Source organism: Solanum lycopersicum, chromosome 1 (genome assembly GCF_036512215.1).
Source record: "Solanum lycopersicum chromosome 1, SLM_r2.1".
Lineage (NCBI taxonomy): Eukaryota > Viridiplantae > Streptophyta > Magnoliopsida > Solanales > Solanaceae > Solanum > Solanum lycopersicum.
The window spans coordinates 1,819,964-1,844,173 of NC_090800.1; the positions used below are offsets into that span (position 1 = coordinate 1,819,964).

The 24,210-nt window shown below is 31.2% G+C and overlaps 3 protein-coding genes across 4 annotated transcripts; 1 reads left to right on the forward strand and 2 right to left on the reverse strand.

Moving 5' to 3' along the window:
- Positions 1-1,190: 1,190 nt before the first annotated feature.
- LOC101267436 (uncharacterized) lies at positions 1,191-6,575 on the forward strand. 2 transcript variants are annotated; one of them, XM_004228557.5, is made up of 4 exons: positions 1,191-2,015; positions 3,954-4,103; positions 4,230-4,916; positions 5,267-6,575. In XM_004228557.5, exons 1-4 carry the CDS (start codon positions 1,677-1,679, stop codon positions 6,386-6,388), a joined length of 2,298 nt encoding a protein of 765 aa, XP_004228605.2. In that variant the 5' UTR covers positions 1,191-1,676; the 3' UTR covers positions 6,389-6,575. The 2 variants fall into 2 exon arrangements, with proteins under 2 accessions (XP_004228605.2, XP_010315755.2); XM_010317453.4 differs by having other exon boundaries at positions 1,237-2,015; positions 5,264-6,575.
- A 1,774-nt stretch (positions 6,576-8,349) lies between these two features.
- On the reverse strand, positions 8,350-13,989 carry LOC101249001 (uncharacterized). Its single transcript, XM_004228668.5, has 4 exons — positions 13,555-13,989; positions 11,935-12,036; positions 9,598-9,755; positions 8,350-8,640 (listed from the first exon to the last, which is right to left on the reverse strand). The coding sequence occupies exons 1-4, from the start codon at positions 13,652-13,654 to the stop codon at positions 8,521-8,523; spliced, it is 480 nt and encodes a 159-aa protein (XP_004228716.2). The 5' UTR covers positions 13,655-13,989; the 3' UTR covers positions 8,350-8,520.
- Positions 13,990-19,599: 5,610 nt separating this feature from the next.
- Positions 19,600-20,945, reverse strand: LOC101262950 (RING-H2 finger protein ATL70-like). The gene has a single exon (XM_004228865.5). It carries the CDS (start codon positions 20,745-20,747, stop codon positions 20,199-20,201), a length of 549 nt encoding a protein of 182 aa, XP_004228913.1. The 5' UTR covers positions 20,748-20,945; the 3' UTR covers positions 19,600-20,198.
- Positions 20,946-24,210: the final 3,265 nt, after the last annotated feature.

A 24,210-nucleotide genomic window follows, 5' to 3' on the forward strand; every position in this document is an offset into this window, starting at 1 on the left:
TCAATATCCTATCATTAAAATCGAAATTTAAAATACTGATACGAATATCGACCGTCCAACCGAGATTATTACTATTAATATCCAACCAACTACTATACAATCCTTTTGGTGGTTTCTAATTAAAGTTGTGTTATAATATGAGACAAAATATTAATAATTTTCCAATGTTTCAACTAACCTAATGTTTTGATTTATCATAAAAGAAAACTACAATACAAGTCAACTCCTTTGTTCACACGCCGTTTTATATGCAAAATCACAATCAAACACTTTCACCGACCCATTAACCACCCACCCCCACAAGTGTATCTATGGTGGTGGGTCCCGATACGAAATCGAAATATTTTTTGTATATACAATATAATTTTTCAAAGATAACAGTAAAAAATTATGATGTGAAATGATATATGTTATATAATTTTTCATCATAATCGATAGTGTTTCTGATAAGATCGTCAACGATTATGATGAACGATAATGTAATAAGAATTTAACTAGATAGTAAAAATTAAGAAAAATGTAACGGATAATAAGTAATAATTCATTCATTTTCAAGAGTGTTTTTTCTTATATAACTATTTTTAATAAAAATAACTTATTTAAGATTAATGACGAATAATAAGTATAATTATATATAATCAATAAATATTTTTCACAAAGTCATTAAAGATTGTGAATTTGTGAAGATTGATAAATTCTTTTTCATTCATTTATCGAAATTATTTTTTCTAAAAAGATATTAAAGATTATGATGAATAATAAGTAATTTTATATTTATAATTATAAATATTTTTCACAAAATCATTAAATATTCTGATGGTAAATAAATAAATAACTCTCTCTCCATTCCTAATTTAAATATTTCTCCTAAAATCATGAAAGATTATAATAAGATATAAATAAATCCTTATTCATAATCAAATCTAAAGTTTTTTTTTTTCTCATAATAAGATTATTAAAAATTATAGCTAGTGTAAGTATTAAACTGTATTAATTTTGATTCGTATTTTAAGATATATTTTTTTTTAATCAAAATTAATATGAAACTATCTAAAATTTATTTAGTTTCAAAAATTAGTTAGTTAACTCTAATGAATCAAAATATGACAAACATAAATAAATAAAATTAGTAAAAAAATAACAATAACGTACTCAATATAATTTTGTAAACCACAAATTTATCGTAATACAGATATCATATATCGAATAAAAACGAAGAAAGAAGAAGTTCTTCACAAGAACCCAAAAAACACATACATCACACACTTGATAACCTCTGGTTTAACCTCCCCTAGCTTTTACTCTCTCTCTCAATATATTTATGCAAAAAACAAATATACAAAGCACATATTTTGTATATTCTTCTCTCTCTAGCTGTGTTTTCTTGGAAAATCCTTTGAGAAAATTTGAAAAAAAATCAATTTTTTGCTCTTTTAATCCAACCCCATTTCCCTATAAACTAAAAAAATCTATGTAGTCCTCACGGATCTTTCAATTCCAACACAAAAACCAAGGTTCTTGAAAAAGGGTGTTGAAAAAATCTGATTTTTATGGCATTTTTAAGCGTTTCTTGAAAAAGGGTGTTTAAAAAATCTGATTTTTATGGCATTTTTAAGTGTTTGTTGAGAAAGGGTGTTGAAAAAAATCTGATTTTTCTGGCATTTTTGGTGTGAGAAATGGTGGTGAAGATGATGAAATGGCGTCCATGGCCACCTCTCATTTCTAAGAAATTTGAGGTTAAGATATTTGTAGGAAAGGTTGAGAATTTGGTGTGTGAAGTGTATTCTAGCGGTGGTGTTGCGGTGGAGATCAGGTGGAAAGGGCCACCAAGAATAGCTTTGAGTTCTTTTAGAAAGACAGTGAAGAGGAACTGTACTAGAGAAGAAATGGTGAAAAATGGACCAAACGGTGGCGTTTTGGTGGAATGGGATGAAGAATTTCAGAGTTTATGTAATTTGTCTGGTTATAAAGACAATGTGTTTCATCCATGGGAGATTGCCTTCACTGTGTTGAATGTGAGATTCTTCAGTTTCTCCTTTAGATTTTAGAAATTTTTTATTCAGATTCATATATTAATGTTTTTGCCTTATATTTACTTAGATCTTTTATGGATTAGTAACTTTGACCTTATGTCTTTTATGGTTTGATTCGGATTGTTTGGAATTATGTTTAATTGTTTTTAGGGGTAGATGAAAGTGATGTGATCTATTGAAAATGAGTTTTCTTGATGTAGTTGGATGGATATGTTTATATGGTTTGATTATAGATGGATTGATAACATTGTAGAAAAAGATGTCACTATATGTCTCGGTTGGTTGGCTACGACTCTCACCTTGTTGGTGAAGGTTCGATTTCCTACATTGTAATCCCGCCACATTTATCCTTTCCCTACTCCCAGTTTTCGAAAAGAATAATCATTTTTTTGTGGTGATTGTTTGTAGAAAACTATGCCTAAAGCTACCTTTTTTTTTGTTCAAAATCTATTTTGAAGGCTCTACCATCTGGTTTCTGATAATTTCTAGGGAAACATCTTATTTTTTTATATGACTTTGAAGTTTGAACCAAGTCGAGTGGTTATTGTGTTTGTTTGCTGTCATAAAGAAAGATTCTGGTAGTTATGCTTACATGACCTAAGATGATGGAAGTCGGTAAGTGAAGGAACATCCTTCACAGAATTTTGTCGCTATGAAGCCAGTGCACTTTGAGATTAATGCTGCTGTTTCCACTTAGGTAGTTAGTGCTACGAGATTCATATTTGTCGCGTTGCATCCATTACGTAAGCTAAAAGTTCCTCCTCCTCTTGATTATCTTAATGATTTGCTGGTGGAGCTTTTGTCGTCTTGCATCTGTCGGTTGCCTTGTTTCAGTGCTAATACCTGCCTATTTTGATTACTTTCTTACTGTATGGATGTTGTAGATAGTAAATTTTGTTTGCTTGGATTCTCTAGTGCCTCCCTTTAAATATGATAGTAAATTTATGTCGGAAGGGTGGAAACGAGATGTAATTCTTTCTATCTGTGTAGTCTGTAATAGATGGCTTGTCTCTTCTTTAGTGTTTCAAGAAATTCTGAAGAACCGTTTTTGTTTGTAATGCGGTTCGTTTTGTCATTGACATCTCCTAGATCTTGAACATACTTGTGAGCTTAAACAGTAATCCATTAAATGAAACTGAGATTTCGAGAGTGTTTGTTTCTTCTGGATCGTCTGCTACTTCTAAATGAAACTATTTCACCAGTACAGATACTAAACATTGGATGTCGGTAAGTACATGCATCCAATATGGCTTATTAGATTAAAAGGGCGGTGCTCCGGTTCTTACACATTACATCCTAGCCAACTTTATAAAACGTAGTCCTCTGAATCCGCATTGCATAACACTCATGATCCCCGTAACTTGGTAACACATGGGAACATCAACCACAATAACAACAAAGCTAGTCTAATTCCACAAGTGGGGTCTAGGGAGGGTAGGATGTAAGTAGAGACCTTACCCTAACCTTTGTGCGGTAGAGACTGTTTACGACAGACACTTGATTCAAAAGAAGTGAAATCAAAGCAGTATTGAAAAAGAAAATTATGAACACAGAATATGAAGATGAACAAAGCAAAAGAAGTAACCAGTAGTATTAGAAACTAAAGAATAAGCTACTATGCAAATACTAACTAATACTATTACGTTATCTTCCAGAATATATTTTTTTCAAATCTACACAAGCATCTCAGTTTCTATATCTGTGAACTGATTTATGGTTTCCGCCAGTTCTAATGTTTGCTTAAGGTTCAATTTTTGGAGTTCGGTTTCGTTTTAGATTCTCCTTCCTTATCTAGTTCTTCAATTATATTATTTGATTTCAATTGTATAGTTTCTCATTAAAGATGTAGATGCTATTTTGTCTATTAGATTCTTATAGCTGACATTTCTTAACCATCTGTTGATTCTTTTTCTGCTCCAGGGTATGAATGCGAAGAATAAGGCACCTATTGTTGGTACAGCTGTCTTAAATGTCGCCGAATTTGCTGCCAAGATAGAGGAGAGAGAATTTAAACTGAATATTCCTCTGGTAGTTCCAGGGGGTGCTTCCGAGACTCGGCCCACACTTTGTGTATGCACCTTTTATTTCATGAGTTAATTTCTTACCATAACATGTTATTTGTACTGCTATCCTTCTCAAAGACCTATTTCCCCTTGTTATCATTTTTACTTGACTTCATCTCGACATGTCATGCAGATATCACTTAGCTTGTTTGAACTAAGAGCTACCCAAGAGTCGACAGAGTTGGTTCAAAGGCCACTAGCTTCTGTTCAGTCTCCAGCACGGTCTGTAGAAACTCCACCAGTTGAAAAGGATGAGCTTTCTGCCCTCAAAGCTGGCCTCAGAAAGGTTAAAATATTTACGGAGTATGTATCAACTAGGAGAGCAAAGAAAGCTTGTCGAGAAGAAGAGGGTAGTGAAGAAAGAAGCTCAGCAAGGAGCGAAGAGGGGGAATATGCATATCCTTTTGATTCTGAGTCCAATGATGAGTATGAAGAAGGAGAGTCAGATGAGGCAAAGGAGGATCCTACTGTTAGGAAGTCGTTTAGTTATGGTCCACTGGCTTATGCGAATTGTGCAGGAGTTTCTTTTCATTCTAGTACAAGGGTCAATGGTGAGGGTGAGGATTGGGTTTACTTTAGCAACCGTAGATCAGATGTGGGCTGCTCACAAATGGATGACCAGGTCACCTGTGCTTCTGATCTTGTAGTTCTGCAGAATTCAAAGCGCAGTATCCTTCCTTGGAGGAAGAGGAAGCTGAGCTTTAGATCTCCTAAATCGAAGGGGGAACCGTTGTTGAAGAAGGATAATGGAGAAGAAGGTGGAGATGATATTGACTTCGATCGTCGACAGCTCAGTTCTGATGGAGCTCTTTCATTTGGGGTAAGATCTATAGCCTCTCTTCTATCAGACGTTCTACTTGTAATTTTGTCTGTACTGGCTATCCAAAAACCAAAATTTGGATTAGGATTATGCTTTAATCTTATTGTCCATACTACTTGGCAATGTGGATTAAACATCTTTGCCTTGTTATATGTAGAGTTCACTTTAGCAAACCGCGTTTCCATTTCTCAATTATGTTTGAATCAAATGAGAGTAGTTAGAATTTAGAACGTATTGCTTAGGCAGTAATTTTCTTACCTTATACATCTAATGATCCATATTGGTGCTTGACACTATCTTTTGAGGCCACTCCATTAGTTTTTACATGTACATTTGATATTGTCTAGCAGGTACACAAGGTGGAGGAAGGCTTGACTGCTAATCGATCTTCAGTAGCTGAGTTTGGTGATGACAATTTTGCTGTTGGCTGTTGGGAGCAGAAAGAGATAATAAGTCGGGATGAACACATGAAGCTTCAAACTCAGGTGTTCTTTGCTTCCATTGACCAGCGCAGTGAACGAGCTGCTGGAGAAAGTGCATGCACAGCCCTTGTGGCTGTGGTTGCTGATTGGTTGCAGCACAATCGCGGTCTCATGCCAATTAAATCACAGTTTGATAGCTTAATTAGAGAAGGTTCATTAGAATGGAGGAAACTTTGTGAAAATGAGACATACAGGGAACGGTTCCCTGACAAACACTTTGATCTGGAGACGGTCCTTCAAGCCAAAATTCGCTCCATAACTGTCATGCCAGGGAATTCCTTTGTCGGTTTTTTCCACCCTGATGGGATGGATGAGGGAGGATTTGATTTCTTGCATGGTGCCATGTCATTTGACAATATCTGGGATGAAATTAGCCGTGCTGGATTACAGTATACTTCTATGGGTGAACCACAAATCTATATCGTCAGCTGGAACGATCATTTCTTTGTCCTGAAGGTTGAAGCTGAAGCTTACTACATCATCGATACCTTAGGCGAAAGACTCTACGAAGGCTGCAATCAAGCTTATATACTGAAGTTTGATAAGGATACAACCATCTATAAACAGCCAGACACTACAGACTCAACAGAAGAAAAACCTGCTGTGGATCAGCAAACTATTTCTACCACAGCGGAGCCAAAACTTAGCGATGGTCCTCATACAAATGCAACGCCTGGTTCTCTAGAGAGTGAAGCAGTGAACAAATCAGATGAACCATCGAAGGCTGAGAGCGCAGAAGAAATTATCTGTCAAGGCAAAGAGTCATGCAAAGACTACATCAAGAGTTTTTTAGCTGCCATACCAATCAGGGAACTGCAGGCAGATATCAAGAAAGGTCTGAAAACATCAACCCCTCTTCATCAGCGGCTTCAGATTGAACTCCATTTCACTCATTTACAACAACAACCACTCATAACTACTCCGGCAATAGAGATAGCAACAGCTGCACAAGAACCGCCTGCAGTTGCAATGTCTGAGATCTCGACGTAAGAGTCTTTTTCAACTGTAAATCTAAGAAGTGTGTGATAGTTTCTAACTAGTTTTCGTTCTGTCGTTAGTTATGTTTTGTGTTGCCTTAGAGTAAAGATAGTGTTAAGCCTTTTAGGTAAGTAAAAGTTTGTAAATCAACCTTCTGTCTTGGACTCATAATAGATGGTTTCTAACTTCTTTTTATGTACCATCATTGCATAAATGTTTACATAATTGGCATACATTAATTAGAGCTCTTGTTTTGAAGATGATTTGTTACATATATGGTAACAAAGTTGAATAGAATGTTCAAAAGTTGAGTTATCTGATTTATGTTGTATTAAAAAAAGAGAACTTTTTTCTCTTTTAAGATGCATAGTAAGTAGAAGGGGAGATCTTGAAGCAACGATAAGTTGTTACAGGTTCGAAATGAGTAGTATTTGTGTAACCTATGGATATCACACCGTCTTGGGGTTCAACCCTTCCTCGGATCTTGTGACCTATAGGTTACAAGTTTGAGTCGTAGAATTAGTAATCATTGCTTGTGTTAAAATAACCCTTCCTAGGATCTTGTCATCATTGGAGTCTAGTCCTTCTCCCACATTTCTTTGGATTTCGACCCTTCCTCAAACCCTACAACTATTCGAGTCATTTGATACTTGTGTCAGGATAAGTTGTTGACATCGTATACCCTTGTGGTCCCGTTCTTCTTCGAACCCCTTTTGTATAAACGTGAAATATTTTGTGCACCGCATCGGTGCTCATGTGATATGATGTTCCATGTTACTTTTGTTAGCTGTAAAGTTGAGATCCTTTCTTCCAAGTTAGTTCCTCGTGCACATGAAGAGATTCTTTCTTAAATGTTCAGTTTTTAAATGATAAAACCCCACCCCCACCCTACCCCACCCCCACACAAAATCACTTTATAATCTTAAAAAACGTGAAATATTACTGGCGAAAATTCAATAACTTTTTTTCTTCGTAAATTATAACGTTTATAAAATATTTAATATTTATAAACTTCACATTCTGACTCGATTTTTTTCTTTCTATTTGACAACTAACTTGCAAAATTGGTGATTTTTTTTATTGATTTCCTAAAGTGAAGCAATGATCAATGCAAAGTTGAGAACTTTCTCTGAAATATTCCCATCATTAGGGTCCTATTAAGAATATACCTAACTTTAATAAATATATTTGAATTACCAATGCACTTGAACTTGACACATTTTTATTTTATATTTTTGAAATTGAATAAAAAATAAGTATGACAATGTATTTAGAGTGAATGAAAAAGATTGTTTTGGTTTTTAGTTTGGTGTATGCAAAGAATATTGAGCTATTTTATAATATATATAGTAATAGATATTGAGCTCCTTTATAAAATTCTGACTCCACCTTTGATCAAAACTCGTAAAAAGTAATTCTGTATTTTACCGTTGTTTGTATAAGTATTGAACTCTAACACATTCTGCGTGTTTTCTTATTTTTTCGTGTTTTAGCTATAAATATTTTTGAGAAATTTACGTAAATATATTATAATAACAAAATATTTACCATTTATAGCGATAATATTTCTTCTTCACTTGATCACTTTTAATTCATTTATAATACAAGTTCAATTCATATTACAAAGAACAATCTTTTATTTATGTATAATATTATCACACATTTTGATTCACTTATAATATAGTGTGTCAATTTTTTTACCAAACAAACGTAATATATTTTTAAAAACAATTATAATTCATATATATTGCATACATAATTCACTTTTAATACATATGACAGATTTACGTAGTATTGCTATAAATGATAATAAGTAGAAAGTAATGCTAAAATCAGTAATTATTTATTAAAATGTATCAATTTATGTAATTTTTCCAATATTTTGTTAGTTTTATTTTTGCATTAAAAATAATAATTATTACTAAGAGGTTTTAATAATGCAACATACAATACCTCCTTGAGGCAGTATCACATAGGGACAAAGAAACACAGTTCACTTGATAATATATCTGATTAAAAACCAGAACAAGTATCACTGTATTAAGAGGTACAAGAAAAAGCCACATAAACACACAGTACTACCACATTAAGCAGAAACAGTTCTAGAGAACCATTATTTGTCACAAGGTTCTTGGACTGCCTAGCTAGATGGATGCTGATAACGCCTCGGATTCGTCGAACAAACTGATGCTGAAGCTAAAAGTTATGCATGACAGTTGCTTGTTCTTTTCATCCACCATCTTCATTGTCAGAGTGTATGATCCCTGAAGTTTAAAAATAGAACATTTCAGTATGCTTGATGTTCGAGGCTGAGGCATAGTAGTTGTTGTATGGTTAAAGGCAGCAGTGCAAGATTTTCTTCCAATTTAAACCGAGAACACCAAACGATGACAAATAATCACTGATATACATAAATCGGAATCTGAACAATCAATAAATATGAAGTAGATGCAATTGGAGGGCATCTTCATACAATGTATTGGATGGTTTTTATCAACAACAAAAATAAGTATTGGTTCAATTTCTAGAAGGCTTCCTGCTGAAAAGGATGAAGGGTAATAACAGAAGCAAAAAGGCAACAAAATCTACAAAAATGGCAAGTAAAAAGACAACAAATCTAAAGGCTGTATTCCTCAAACTAGTTTTTTTTTTCATTTGAGATAACTTTACTCCCCGAGGGCCATAGCACACGATTCTTAACTTTTGGTGGAGTAATGCCCCCCTGGTGGGTGTGGTGGCCTCATGGACAACAAAGTAGATTGAGAACCATGAAGTACCACTAGGTGAACAACATGCTGTTGGAGGGAGGTGGCAGGTGGCTGGTATCCCATGGGATTAATTGAGGTGCATAAAAGTTGGCTCCGACACCAAGGTTATTAAAAAAATTGCCCACCCTGCCCTTCTACGTTCTCCCATTAAATACTAAGACTTTGTTCGTCGCAAGGTCCAAAACTATGCTGTGGACCTACCTCACATCATCTGCTGCACTGTTTCCACAACACCAAAGCCCCAGGGCCCCATAGCTTTACATCATCCCAGAACTAGACCCCACTCCTTTCCTAAGAGGCACAGCACAGAGGATTAGGGTCTAAAGACTTGTAAGAACTAAGCAGCTGAAGAAATGGATAATGATTATGTTGTTTTAAATTTTTTATATAGAATAAAATTAGCGAAGGATTATGACGAGGATAGACAAAAATAGAATCAGAAAGTTGACTCACAGGTGGGGTAAATCCAGGCAACTCTTGTGAGTGGGAAATGACGAAATCACCGGACGCTGGGCAAGATGTCTCTTTACAAAGGTCAATGTCCTCATGGTGGACATTTAAGAAGAAATACTTGACATCAATCTCCAGCTTTCCTCCAGTGAGATTCCTACCTGCAAGGACAATTAATACTTCTAGTCAACAAATACTTCTCTACCATATTTTTAAACTTCCATTTCCCTGTCCAAAAAGATCACAGAAAAATTAGTATACTATGTCGGGGTCCACTGCTCATAAGAAAACGAAAGCTACTTCTAAAGGAATTGCAGAGCCACTTACTCCAAGAAAATCAAAAAATGAACCCAATGCAGCTATTGATAGATCCATGCACACAAATTCAAAAGTTCATAAATGGTTGGTCGTGCCCATGTCTCGAGCAAGAACCTTAGCTATGATGAACAGACCATAGGCTAGAAAAATTTCCCACCGAACAACAGATTGATAACATATATATGTGATCAGTTCTCATCACAACAATGGGAGTTTTACTACTTGCTCAAGATAAAAATAGAACCTGGAAATACTATGCGTGGGTGTGGAGATCCAACCAAGAAACAAACATGCCGTTGCCTTGTACTTTTTAGTCTTTATAAGCACAAGCTTAAAAAACTGTCTTAAGACTCTTAGGAGTTGGATTTATGATGGATACATCCAAAGATGGGTTGAACTTCTAAGTCTTACTTTGATAGAGCGAAAAGGATAAATCTATTAACCTGGCTGATTAGGAAAACCATAAAAGCCAAAGACATACAAACCAAAATGTTAACTTTAGAAAAAGGAAATCTTTAAGTTAACAGAATACTTGCTAAGGTGGTAAAACTGCTTACAAGAAAAAGACACTTAAAAAAGTTGAATCCTTAACAAACTGCAATCACTGATTCTTCTCAGTCAGCAAATTAAAAATGTAAGTAAGAGAACTCCTAAGAAAGTTGAGAAACAAACACCTAGATTGATAAAGTAGTAATGTAACAGCAACAGGGAGTTGCATTCTGAAGCTTGGTAAGCTAATAAAACTAATGAAAATCAGATTTACTGTGGTATGATCAGCTTCCCCTTGGGTTATAGAAGATGTGTCATCATGCTGTTGATTGACTGGATCAATAGAAACTCCATCCAAGCCTCTCCACCTTTGCTTTCCCTTTTTTTATTTTTTCTGCACCTACTGAAGTTTCTTTTACATGCAACTCCCTTAACACTGATTACATTCGGAGAACACTTCTGCTGCCTAGAGAATCCAATCAAACCCCAGTATATTGGCTAATTGCAAGGACTGTGTTCTTTTTCCTCTCATTCTTCACAGAAAACTAGGACTAAATCCAAAACTGCAGTATCTTTCTCGTACACTGTTAAATTTTAGGAAATTCTCAAGTTATAGCCTGTTTAATCAAGCTTCAAAAGACTGCTTATTTTGGGAAGTTCTTATTGTCATAAGTGCTTATTTTGGAGAAGTACTGTCGGAGATTAACAATTTGTGTATGCCTATAATTAATTTAAAAGCATTTTAGCCAATATTAGAGCATCAATTTGGGTTTAGCAAAAGCCTTTTTTTCCCTAAAAGCTTGGACAAACACCATAACACTCTAAAATAAGAACTAAAAAAGAAACACTTTCAGCTTCCCAAAAGATTGACCAAACAACCTATTAGTTATCCGGTGTATAATCGTCAAAATCCAAAAATAACTTTCTTCAAGACTATTTACCATTATGCAAAAAGTTACAAAAGAATTATCTCGATCACATTCACAATTTTTTCATCCTTGCTCATAAACTAGTGAGTTCTTTGCTCGAAGAAGCTTTGATTATGAATTCCCACAACCTCGCTGGAGATGTCTTTAGCTCTACGGTGACTTGATAAAGGGAGCACGAGGAAGGGATTTCATCTCAAATCAATTTCAAGACCTATGTTCGGTAAGAGGGAAAATAACATGTTGAGTGCTATAGACAAGTGTAGTCCGCGTAAGTTCTTCTCCAGCAATATCATGAAATTGTGTTCCCTACTTTTATTGCCTTCTCCAATTTTAAGCATATAAAATACAATAATCTCAACCAAGCTAGGTATGACACCGCTCAATTCCACACAAGCACAAACGCCCAATTGTAAGCAAGACATTCCAATCATTTAACAAATTATATGAAATTAACCAATAAAACCGGCATATTATCTAGAAGCAAATGAACTATTTTATCAAATTAAGTACTCAGTCATCAAAGTTCACTAAAATCAACTTATTGTGTTTACATGAATATGATAAATGGGAAAGAAAAGGAAGAGATTTGCTTGTAACTCATTACCGGTCTCTGCAGTAATACTGAATGTTGTTGTTCTACCTCCCTTAATAGGATAAGGAGTTATATCTATTTGACTGACCTTAACATCATAGTTGGCCTTTTTATCTGCAAATGCAAAAAAGGGCATATCATCAGATTTATCTACAATAAACTTCCCTCAATGTTCCCCAAAGAAATTTTGTTTTACTCAATACCGAAAGAAATAATGGTCGAAGAAATGCTATAATGCTCAATTTCAGTGGAAAAGTTGTCTTCTAAATACAAAGATTCCATTTTTAAATATCAAAACTAATTCTATACTCCTCCCAAGAGTATTGAGTAAAAAAATGATTTTTTAAAAAAAGTACCACTCTTATAGTACAGAATGATTTTTGTGATCATTTAGAAGTATGAAAAAAATCACTACCACTTGTAGCATTTTCTTCAGGAAGTACAACTTATAGCTTATCATGTATAGCATGTAAAAATCGAACAAATTTTATTTTCAAAAAACTGAATGAATTTATAGCAAACTAAACTTGTAAAAGCTTCCAACATCAGCAAAGGAGATAATATCAACACGGTACAAGAACAATATCAGAGAAAAATCATCAGCTGCAACAATAACAAACACAACAAATCACCAAAAGTCAGATAACACAAAATACTAAAAGAAAATACCCAAAATCGATATCTACCAAACAGATTCAACAAACAATCAACAAAAACGACCAAAAAAGAGATAACGGTCAAAAACACACTGAATATAACTTTTTCACGAGTTCTACATCTCAATTATAAATTGTTCCCTTTTTCTACTTGAACTACAACCATGTATGTAACAAAACACACCTAGTTGAGTAGCAGGTGATAGTCTAGGCACAAAAAGGAAACAACTGATAATTGACCGTATCAGCTTCGCTTCGAGGGGTGATAGTTTAGGTATAAAATAGAAAACAACTCACAGTCGGGGCCTAAAACTGGCAAAAACGTGATAGTTCATACGTGTTTTTAACCATAACTCTTAAAAAAATAAACTAAACTTGATCAAGCTTCCAATCTTAGCAAAAGAGATAAACTTTGAGACGATACAAGCACAATATCACAAAAACACCACAGCTGAAACAGAAACAAACACAACAAATCACCAAAAAATCAGTGAACACAAAATACTAAAAGTACAGAAAAAGGAGGGGAAAATCACTAACATTCAAACACTCAAAATGGGTATCGACTAAACAGATAATCAAACAAAAGGATCCATCAAATCCCCAAAAGTACACAAATTTCAGTTCGCATACTGTAAACTCAAACAAAAAAATATTCACTACAATACTCTAAAAAATCACTAAAATTCAAAACCCCATAATGGATATCTACCAAACAGGTAATCAAACAAAAGGGATCCAACAAAATCAGCATCAAAACCCCAAAAATAAGCAAATTTCAGTTCGCATACTGTAAAGTCAAACAAAAAAAAACTCACTGCAATACTCGAAAAAAATCACTAAAATTCAAAAAAACCCAAATGGGTATCTAAAAAACAGATTCAACAAACAATCCAACAAAATCTGCATTAAAATCCCAAAAAAATCAAACAAATTTTGCATCGCATACTATAAACTAAAAAAAAAAAAAACGTACTGCAATAATCGAAATCGGTGGATTTAGCTGAAGTGAGTGAAGAGACAAGACATAGTAAGAAGAGAAGAGTGATGAAGAGTTTCATAGCTGCCATTGCCATTGATTGAAGCAAAGTACAAAAATGGAAGAGATAATGAAGAAAACAATTAGAAAAAAAAAAAAACAAGTCTTATTAGTACTAGTATTTACTAGACCTCCAATTATTATCATTATAAAATATTGCGGAGTTCGATATTTATATCAAATCAATAAATTTATCGAAACATATAATATTTTTTTCATTTTATTTTTATATGTTTATCATTTAAACAGTATTTTTATCGTTTTCAACATATTTAAAAAAAAGAGTCGTAGTAGACTAGTAGAGAAAGGATTTATAAATATTTTCGCCTTATTAGTAAGAATTTGATTCTTCATCTATTAATATTATAGGTCAATTAATATGAATATTATGATTAAATATTTATATTTATTAAGAAACGTGTCAAATTTAAAATATGCAAGTAAAAGTAAATGAATAGAATATTTTCATATATGTTATAGAAATCGTTTATAAAAATCGTTTAGTATGTGAAATAAGAGTACGAATCTTGAATTTTATTTCATGTTTAATTTAACTTGTTAAGTGATTTTGAAATTATTCTATCCACTATTTATATTAGAATATCGATATTTCATTTTTTAAAAGAGCGATAAAAACTCTTTGGCATAATAATAAACAAATATTTTTGACTTCAATTGATGATAAAACAGATTAATTCGTTTTGCTATTTTCAAGAACACTCGATATTTAATGCAACACATAAATTTTGAAGTCATTTAGATAAGTTGGAGTACCATTTTGACATAATAAAAATAAATTAAGGTATTTAGATGCACATATTTAAAACTAATATGATTATTTATCAATTAAAGTCAAATTTAATTACTCTATATCAATATATAGTTGTTATCTCATCCTACTAATCAAACAATCGTTAAAAAAATAATATATATCACCGAACTATTATAAATGGTGTACATACATTCTTTGTCGTGTTTTTTGAACGTTGGTGTTCCTGCCATTCAAAAGATATAGCATAGTCCTTCACATTAACGGAAAACTAAATAGGGACACGTGATACAATCTTATTCGTCAATCTGGTATCTAATAAGTGTCAGATAGGTGGATAAGATTATGATATGTGTATATGTCCGTTAGTATAAAGAGTTATATGTTCTAGTTTTTGAACGACAGACGCATCAATGTTCCAAAAGTATGATAAAAAGTATTTGTATACCATTCACGATAATTTGAAATATATTTATCCTTTTCTCCTTGATAATACATTTTACGATTTAATATAAATATCGAATAGAGACAAATTATTATTGGCGTGCTAAGAAAGAGAGGACTGTTTGGTGAGCAACGTGTGTATATCAATAACACCCAAAGAAAAATAGGGAAAATAAATATTATTTTATTAAATAGGTGTATTACCAACTTTATAGTAACATATTTGTTTTATTTTTAGGTTAAATAGTCTTTTATTTTCGATATAATTTTATTAAAATGTGACTTATAATTAATGTTCTTAAATATTAAGGCTAATTATTTAAAGAGAATCAAATGTTAATCTTAAAAGTCATATAGGAAAAATCATAATGTTTAATTTAACAAGTTAATCAATTTTGATATTATTTTATCTCACTGTTTATACTAAAATAACTAAATCATCATTTCATATAAAAATGAAATAAAATAGACGTGACATGATATATACACATATATTCAATTTTAATTTAACTAACAACTAAGCACCTCAAATTATTTTTATTATGTCTCATGATTACATGACGTTTGATGTGAAACATATATTTTAAAGGTGTTTAAATAATTATTTCATAATTCAACTGATATAATAAAAATAAATCAATATCAAAATATATCATATGAAGTCGAATATAAATATATATTTATTTATTACATTTTATTTTAATCCGCTAATCAAATAATTCTCGTTAATAATGGAGTATTATGATATTGATATAAATATCGAATACGAACAAAATTTTTATTGGATTATGTGATATTTGGACTGCTAATTAGGAAGCAGACATAGAGGACTGTTAGGTGAGCAACGTGTATATGTGATTCAATGATATACAACAAAATATGAGGAAAAAAACAAAAGATTCTTTTCTTAGTTGGGTGTATTACTAACTTTACAATAACATATTGTTTTATTGGAAGGTTTAGAATTATTGAGTTTACGTGAATATATATTTTTTTAAAAATTATCAACGATGTTTTTTGTGTAAAAGGAGTTGAAGTCATTTGACTGTAACGAAAGAAGTCATTATTTTCTTTCTTTTTTATTCCGATCAGGAAAAGTGGATTGGTTCGTTCCGTCCTTCTATCTACGCAATTCTCTGTCTTTGTTCGTGATCATGTTGGACGAAAAATAGTTATAGAGGAGTCCACAGTCACTTGACTAGTATATGATAATGTTATATTTGTTTTGAAGTACTTAAATATAAAGGTGTGAACGTATCCTCAAAGTAATTGTAAGCGTGAAGTTAGAAATTTCAATCTTGTATCTATTTTTTTTTATTTTTTTTAAGAAAAAAATATAACACCTCTTTAGATGGTTGTTGTAGCATTTTTATATACATCACTTTAATCTTTTAAATTTTGCAAGTTTGTCGCATTAAAAATTCTATTTAGCACTTTAAATTCTTTTGGCATATATATATCACAAATATAATCGATTACAGTTGAAAATGAAATTAATAAAACGAATAAATAAGTATTTAGGCCGAGACACAAATATTTCGCTCTCTGTAAGGAGATATAAACAGACTGGAACAGAATCTATACTGATCCAGCAATAATACTTTTGACTTGTCACATCCAAAATACAACCACCCAACAATGTCTTGCAAGTCAAACAACTCCGGATTAGTTGAAGAGTTCAAATCTTCACAAAAAGAACGCATTCCTTTAACATATACATATTCCTTTTTGTATAGTGAATGTTTGTGAAGAGTCGGAATATTTTTTTATATCTCAACTTCCTCTTTCACTACACTAATCTTAATATAAAAATAATACAGTGTTACTTATCTTTTTCACTCTATATTTTCTTGTATATCTCTTGCTCTTCTCTTTTTAAACCTAAAGAAAGACCATTGCTATTTATAATGGAGGAATTTCTCCTTGTAGTGAATAGGAAGATAATGAGTGGTAAATTGGATAGTAAATGACGTACAAGTTACATAGGTTACAGGAATAAAGAAGGTAAAAAAATGAGTGAGATGAAGAGTTGGTGGTTACAAAAGTTACTACAATTAATAACCACATCCTTCCACAGTTGATGAGAGTAAAGAGACACAAATATAATGTCTATTAATGGACATAACATAATATGTGACATATAATATATTTTAACTTTTTGTAATAGTTAGGGGTGTGCAAAAATCAAACAGACCCAATAAATTGAACGAAAAAAATGTTATTGGGTTAACGGATTTTTAATGGTTTATAATTTTAAAAAAATCCTTGGACATACTACAACCTAAAGCGGCGAAGAGCCGACATCAAGAACAATTTATTGGGTTTCAGTTCGATTTTAATTTTTAGAATTGGATAAACTGATAACCGATTAAATGGTAGTACTTTACTATTTTATCTTTTATAAGTATTAAATATTAACAATTTAATATAACTAGACATTATATCAATATTCAACATTAAAATTTGCACAATGAAATATTATCTTTCTTGTTTCACTATATCAAAGCATTTAAAATTGATTTGCTTGTTTCCTGTATCGCGCCAAATTATGAAATGAGTGAAAAATAATATTTTTATTTTATGAGCATTTTCTTATTGCGTAAATTGAAAATCGAACCATTAACTATCAAAAATCGATTAAAATTTTTTTTATTAGTTTAATGATTTAAAAAATAAAAAATCAATAAATCACACCGATAATACCTAAAACTGAACCGACTAACATACATTCCTAGTAATACTGCATTCATTATCTCGAAATTTTGGATATATCTATGATATTATTAATATGTGACTTAAATTTTGATGTTAAGATAGAATATTTGAAGAGAATGAAAGAATAGAAGAAGATGTTAATGGTAGAATTAAAATATGGTAAAAATGAAGAAGTGAATTAGAGTGTTGTGATATTGAAGGATGGTTACTAAAGTTTGATAAACTTTATAATATAATTACAAAGATTAATGATATGATATCATGATACGATAAAACATATCATATTGAAATTTCATGCGTCATTATCATAAAAACATATGTGTCATTGTGATAAAACATATGGAAAAACACTTAATTATATCATCAAATTTTGATTAAAAAGTTCATGTTATACGTTAAAAGTTTAGCGTTATATTTAAAATAAAAATAATTAAATCATATCTCTTAATTGCAATATATATGTGCTATATTTTTGGTATCTAATATATATACAAATTATTAAAGGGAAAAAAGTTCAATATACCTTTCAACTTTGTTATTTATAGCTAATATATCTCTCGTTACAAAAGTGATTCATATGTATCTTCACTGTTATTCAAATGGCTGACATACACTCTTATCGTTACAAAAAAAGCTCATATATACCCTTCATCTAACATAAGTGTAATAATTCATTTTTAAATTAATTTATTTGATTTTAAATTTAGGATGACATAATGTATGTGTATATATGATCCTTCCATCAAAAGTATATTCCTTTTTCATATATAAATTAATATTTAACTTTTCGATTATCAGTATTTGAGCTTCTTACTCTCTTTTTTTGTTTCATTTTTTAGTGTAAACATAAAGTTTTATAACCAATCTTTTTCGTGGCTATAATAATTTAATTTTACATTTATAAAAAAAAAAAAAAAACTTGGGGCATCTATAGTAAATTTTGTAAAAAAATTAATCGAACATAAATAATTATGACCATTAAAATAATAAAATTTAAATTAATCGCGAGGAGGGTCAAATATATCCCATATGAACTATATTTTATTTTTTCCAAAAGATAATTAAAATATTCTTTTGATATTTAAATAAGGAAACTTAATATAAGTATCAGGAAAAAAAAAGTAAAAAAAAAGTATGCAAGTTACAATTAATACTAAATTTGTAGCTAAAATTAATGCAAAAAAAAATATATATATATATTCGGAATATAGAAAATAAATGCTATTATTTTCCATTTCCAATTATAATATAGAATAGGGATAATGCCCAAGTACCCCCTCAACCTATGCCCGAAATCTCAGAGACACACTTATACTATACTAAGGTCCTATTACCCCCTGAACTTATTTTATTAATAATTTTTGACCCCTTTTTAGCTTACGTGGCACTATCTTATGGGCCCAACGATGGTTGACTTTTTTTCCGAACTAGTGCCACGTGGGCTAAAAAGGGGTAGAAAATTACATATAAAATAAGTTCAGGGGGTAATAGGATCTTAGTATAGTATAAGTGTGTCTCTGAGATTTCGGGCATAGGTTGAGGGGGTACTTGGGTATTTTCCCTATGGAATATAAATACTTGTTTTTTCTCTCCTTCTCCCTTTCAATATAGGAAATAATAAAAACCTAAAATTTAATTTCTATAAAAACGTACCTCAAACAAATTAATAACGGTACTCCAAAGGAATGGTTAAGTTTATAGACTTAGGAGTGACAGAGTTAGAATTTTACGATGAGATATAGAATAGTATTAACATGAGCGACATTTAAATATTCATTTTTTGTTATTTTATTTTTTACAATATAGTTTTTTTAAATTGTAATATTAGAACGTTACAATTTGAATTCTTGGATAAAACTTCAGAATCTCAAGGAAATATTCATATAAATAAAATGACAATCACGGTAAAGCACGAGATCGAGGGATACTTAACACTCTCCTCTCGATTAACATAATTTCTTTTTGTCTTTCAATATGTTAAAGAAAAATAAAATAATTGTGCTTGCCTATATAGCCTCAAAATTATATTACATCAAATAGAATTCAAACAAAAATTAACAATAGAAGAAACTTTTTCTTTCATGACATATTATATTATGATACATTGCATATAGTATAAATTTAGAAGAAGAAAGAAAATAATTAATCTACGATATAACGCAAAAAAAAAATCAAAAGTTTCGCGTTGAGTCCTAAGAATGGTAATCACTTTTGATAGAGAACACTTTTATCCTCGGGACTTTTCAGCTCGAATCCGGATAAAATCCACAACATAGCTACTTTTCAGTCATTGTAATTGAAAAATAGTCATTGTTATAAAATTTCAAATTCTACAAGTGAAACTCGATAATAATGTCCTAAAGTTTCACTCGTGAACTTGAAACCACGTGACACTAACTATTTTTCAAAAGCAAGGCCGAATAGCGACATGCAAATGCTATTTCACCTCAAATCCAGACTAATCGAGCCCAAAAGTGAATACAAGACCTTGAAATAGTCAAAATTTTCCTAAAGTTTCACATGTGAACTTGAAACCCCATGACATTGACTATTTTTCGAAAACAAGGTCAAAAAGTGGTTAGTAAACGCATTTTTACCTCAAATTCAGATTAATCGAGCCCAGAAGCGGATTGTGAACCCTAAGAATACCAATTTATCCAATAGGTCTAGTTGCCAATGGAACAACTTCAACTAGAGGAGTAGATAGTGGTGATGGCAATGGAGAAGTTCTACAAATAGGACAAGTTGGATGTAACCTTAACCATGGATCAACACATTTCAAATGAAACAAATGGCCACAATCAGGCAATTGTCTTAACATGTCACTACTCTTGTAATCACCTAAACATATTGAACAACAAGAACTCGCGGTTGAATCCTTTTGAATATTCTTATAAGCATCCGAATACAACAACTTTGGAAAACTCGATAGGGTTTCCTCATCAACCCCTACGTCCACATCCACATCCACGACCACAACCACCTCGTTGTTGTTATTATTATTATTCCTATGTCTCCTTTGTGGTGGCTCCACCGTTGTTTGATGCCTCGTACAAAAATAGGACATTAGGGTTATCGTTGTTATCAATAACAATATCCCTGCAGAGACTCCAATACCATACGCGAATCCACCAAAGTTTTGTGACCCCAAGAACCCGTCATCGGAGGAATTCGGATCCGGGGCGGAGGCTGTGGCATTCATGATGTTCTTGAGGGTGTTGTTATGTTTGTTGTTTTGGTTTTGGTTTTGGCCATGATGTTATTAGAACAAAAAGAAATGATTTTAAAAAGTTTGAAAGTCAACTATTTACATATTTTTTTTTTGTGATAATAAAAGGGAAGTTTGATTGGGGAGGGTATATTTGGACTTCAACCTATAATAAGCTTTTAAAAATTATATCAATGATGAAAACACACACACATATATATATATATATAAAGCAAAAAAGTAATGTATTTGAAGAGGTTTCTTGTGAATATATAGAGTGTTTTTCTTTTTCAAAAAGTTATAGTTTCATACTCGATATTCAATACTTATTTTGACATTTAAATAATTTGAATTTACGTCAGAAAGGTGTAACCACTAGCTGTTTAAGGTTTGTAGTAATTAAGTTAGAATTTTTGAGCTAAAAATGTTCGAGATTTAATATTCATAGACAAAAAGTTGTATTTATCGTACGTAAAAAATAAGATTTTTTCAAATGTCAAACTAATCATCCTTCACTAGTTGTAGCTTGAAGTGATTCCTATCACCAGAGGTGGAGGCGGAATTCAAATATAAGGGGTTACTGAATTATAGAATAGCGTCATCAAATATTAAAAATTGAATTATGAATTTATTTTTTCGTACATATTCAATGAATTTCTTAATATAAATTTAGAATTTCGACTTAAACATATGAGTTCGATTGAACCTGTAGGTAACCTTCCAATCAGACGACTTTATTTTCAGAAGTCGTATCTCGAGATTTCTGATTAAGGATATCGGAGATTTATATATTGCTTTCTAACAAGTAGTTCATTTCATGTTAGGGGTGTTAGGTTTAAGATGTCAACGGTTAGGCCATCATTTTCTTCAACGTTTTGATTCATGTGAGTAACGTCTATTCAACTTTATCCACTCATATATCACCTATTTTTTATGAATAAATTAAATTCTATTATTCTTTTTCTCTTTTATTTTCGCCCCCTACTTTAGGTTTGACTAATTTGAATTCTCGAGGCTATATTAAGTTTACCAGATAGTCCCCTTTTTGGAAATGTTCGGTGCCAAAGACACTAAATATGTAAGTCGTTAATTTTGAACTATGTAATTAATGTACTTTGTTAGTTGAGTTACGACTTACAAGCGAATGATTTTAAAGAGGACTTCTTATTCATTACATAGAGAAGATCACCAAGATTTCGCGATCTCCTGTTGAGTTTATTCTAATTTCAAGAGCTCGAAATGGATTGATATATTTAAAATAGAGTTCGGTGACTCAACATGTGGAACTCGAATATGATATCTTTGATATCTCAGTTATAATACAATTGGTTTTTACTTGGTTCATGAGATTCATTTAGAAAGACATAACTAAGTCCGCAAATATATATGTAATTAAAAGTCAATAAAAATATATTTTCTATAATAGCTTAAGTTTTTAAATGGAATACGTAATCATACAAGCGATTTTACTTGGTTCATGAGATTCATCTAAAAAGACATAACTATGTCCGCAAATATATATATAATTAAAAGTAAATAAAAACATATTTTCTATAATAGCTTAAGTTTTTAAATGAAATACGTAATTTACAACGTGAAAATGTGAAAGCTGTTACACATTTTATTTTGTTTACAATAAGACTTTTAATGTATAGATTTTTTTAAGAAAAACTAAATTCTATTGACAACAAAATATTGAGTTAAAAATAGTCCAAGAAAAACTATGATTTTGAAGACTTGGTTTTGATGTCAATATCAATCATGCAATAAATTGTTAAAAAATTCAAACTTTCAATTTAACTACTCTAATGGTTGAATTGTTACGCCATTTAACTAATTATAGAGTAATTATTACCAATTAAAATTGTGATAAAATATTTAAATTTACTAGATCTTTAAATTCGAACCTCTTAAAATAATAAAAAGTTTATTAGGAGCATTATCCGCAGAGATGAATCATGCAAATACATCTTAGAGTGTTTTAGAATAATGATAAAGTTATTTTAAACAAGTTATTGGGAGCATTATCCGCAGAGATGAATCATGCAAATACATCTTAGAGCGTTTTAGAATAAGGGATAATGCCCAAGTACCCCCTCAACCTATGCCCGAAATCTCAGAGACACACTTATAGTATACTAAAGTCCTATTACCCCCCTGAACTTATTTTATTAATAATTTTTTTACCCCTTTTTAGCTTACGTGGCACTATCTTGTGGGCCCAATGATGGTTGGCTTTTTTTTCCGAACTAGTGCCACGTAGGCTAATAAGGGGTAAAAAGTTACATATAAAATAAGTTCAAGGGTAATAGGATCTTAGTATAGTATAAGTGTGTCTCTGGGATTTCGGGCATAGGTTAAGGGAGTACTTGGGTATTTTCCCTTAGAATAATGATAAAGTTATTTTGGTTTAAAACAATGATACATATTATAATTAATAATCTTCATGTAATTTGGTGTCCGGTGTGTACTCTTTTCTCCTCCTTTTCAATTTTTTCCTTATTTGTTTGCCTTGACATTGAACAATTAGTTATTCAAAAATTGATTTTTAATTTTTAATTCTAGGATTTATCCAACATTTTGATAATTAATTATATTAAATTAATTGTTGTTTGCTTTTTAAAATTTTGACTTTTGATGGCATTTATGGTTCAAGATGATAGTGAAACTAATAAAATATTTGTTTTAGGTGCCAAAATATTATTGTTGAATCTCATAATTTTAATCTCACATAGAACAATATTGAAGATTATACTAAAAATGTTCAAAATTTTAATCTTAAATAATATTTATTTTTTATGAACAATATTTTAGAACTTTAAATTAAATTACTCAAATTTTTTGTATTATCAAATTAAGTTATTATAATAACGATATATAAGGTAATATTTTCAAACACATGACTAACATCTCATTAACCTAGTTTATGTTTTGTGGTCTCTTAGGATTTTAAGAAAGAGTCGATATGAATTATGATTGTTATATATAATAATTTAAATAAAACCTTATAGTATTATATTCATATGTCTCCTTGACATCGCAAAGTTTTGTTCGAGAACGACTTTTATTTTCACATTGCTATTTTGGGTACGAAAAAAATACACTTATGTAAAGCGAATAAATAAGTAAGCAATCAAATAACGTAGAATTTTCCTTCCAAAAAACTATATTGTAAAAATAATATAACAAAAATGAATATTCGAGTATCACCATTGTAATACTATTCTAAATTTAATCATAAATTTTCGACTCGCCACTCCTAACAATAAACTTAACCATTTCTTTTGAGTACTGTTTCTAAAATTTTTGGAAACAATATCAGAATTCATAACTACATTCTCTGTTTTTCAATTTTTTGAAGATCCCGCAATTATAGTCTTCTCCTCCATTGGTATTTCCACTTTCTGCATTATCAAAAACATGCCGTGATATCCAATTTTCGAAGATCAAATCAAAA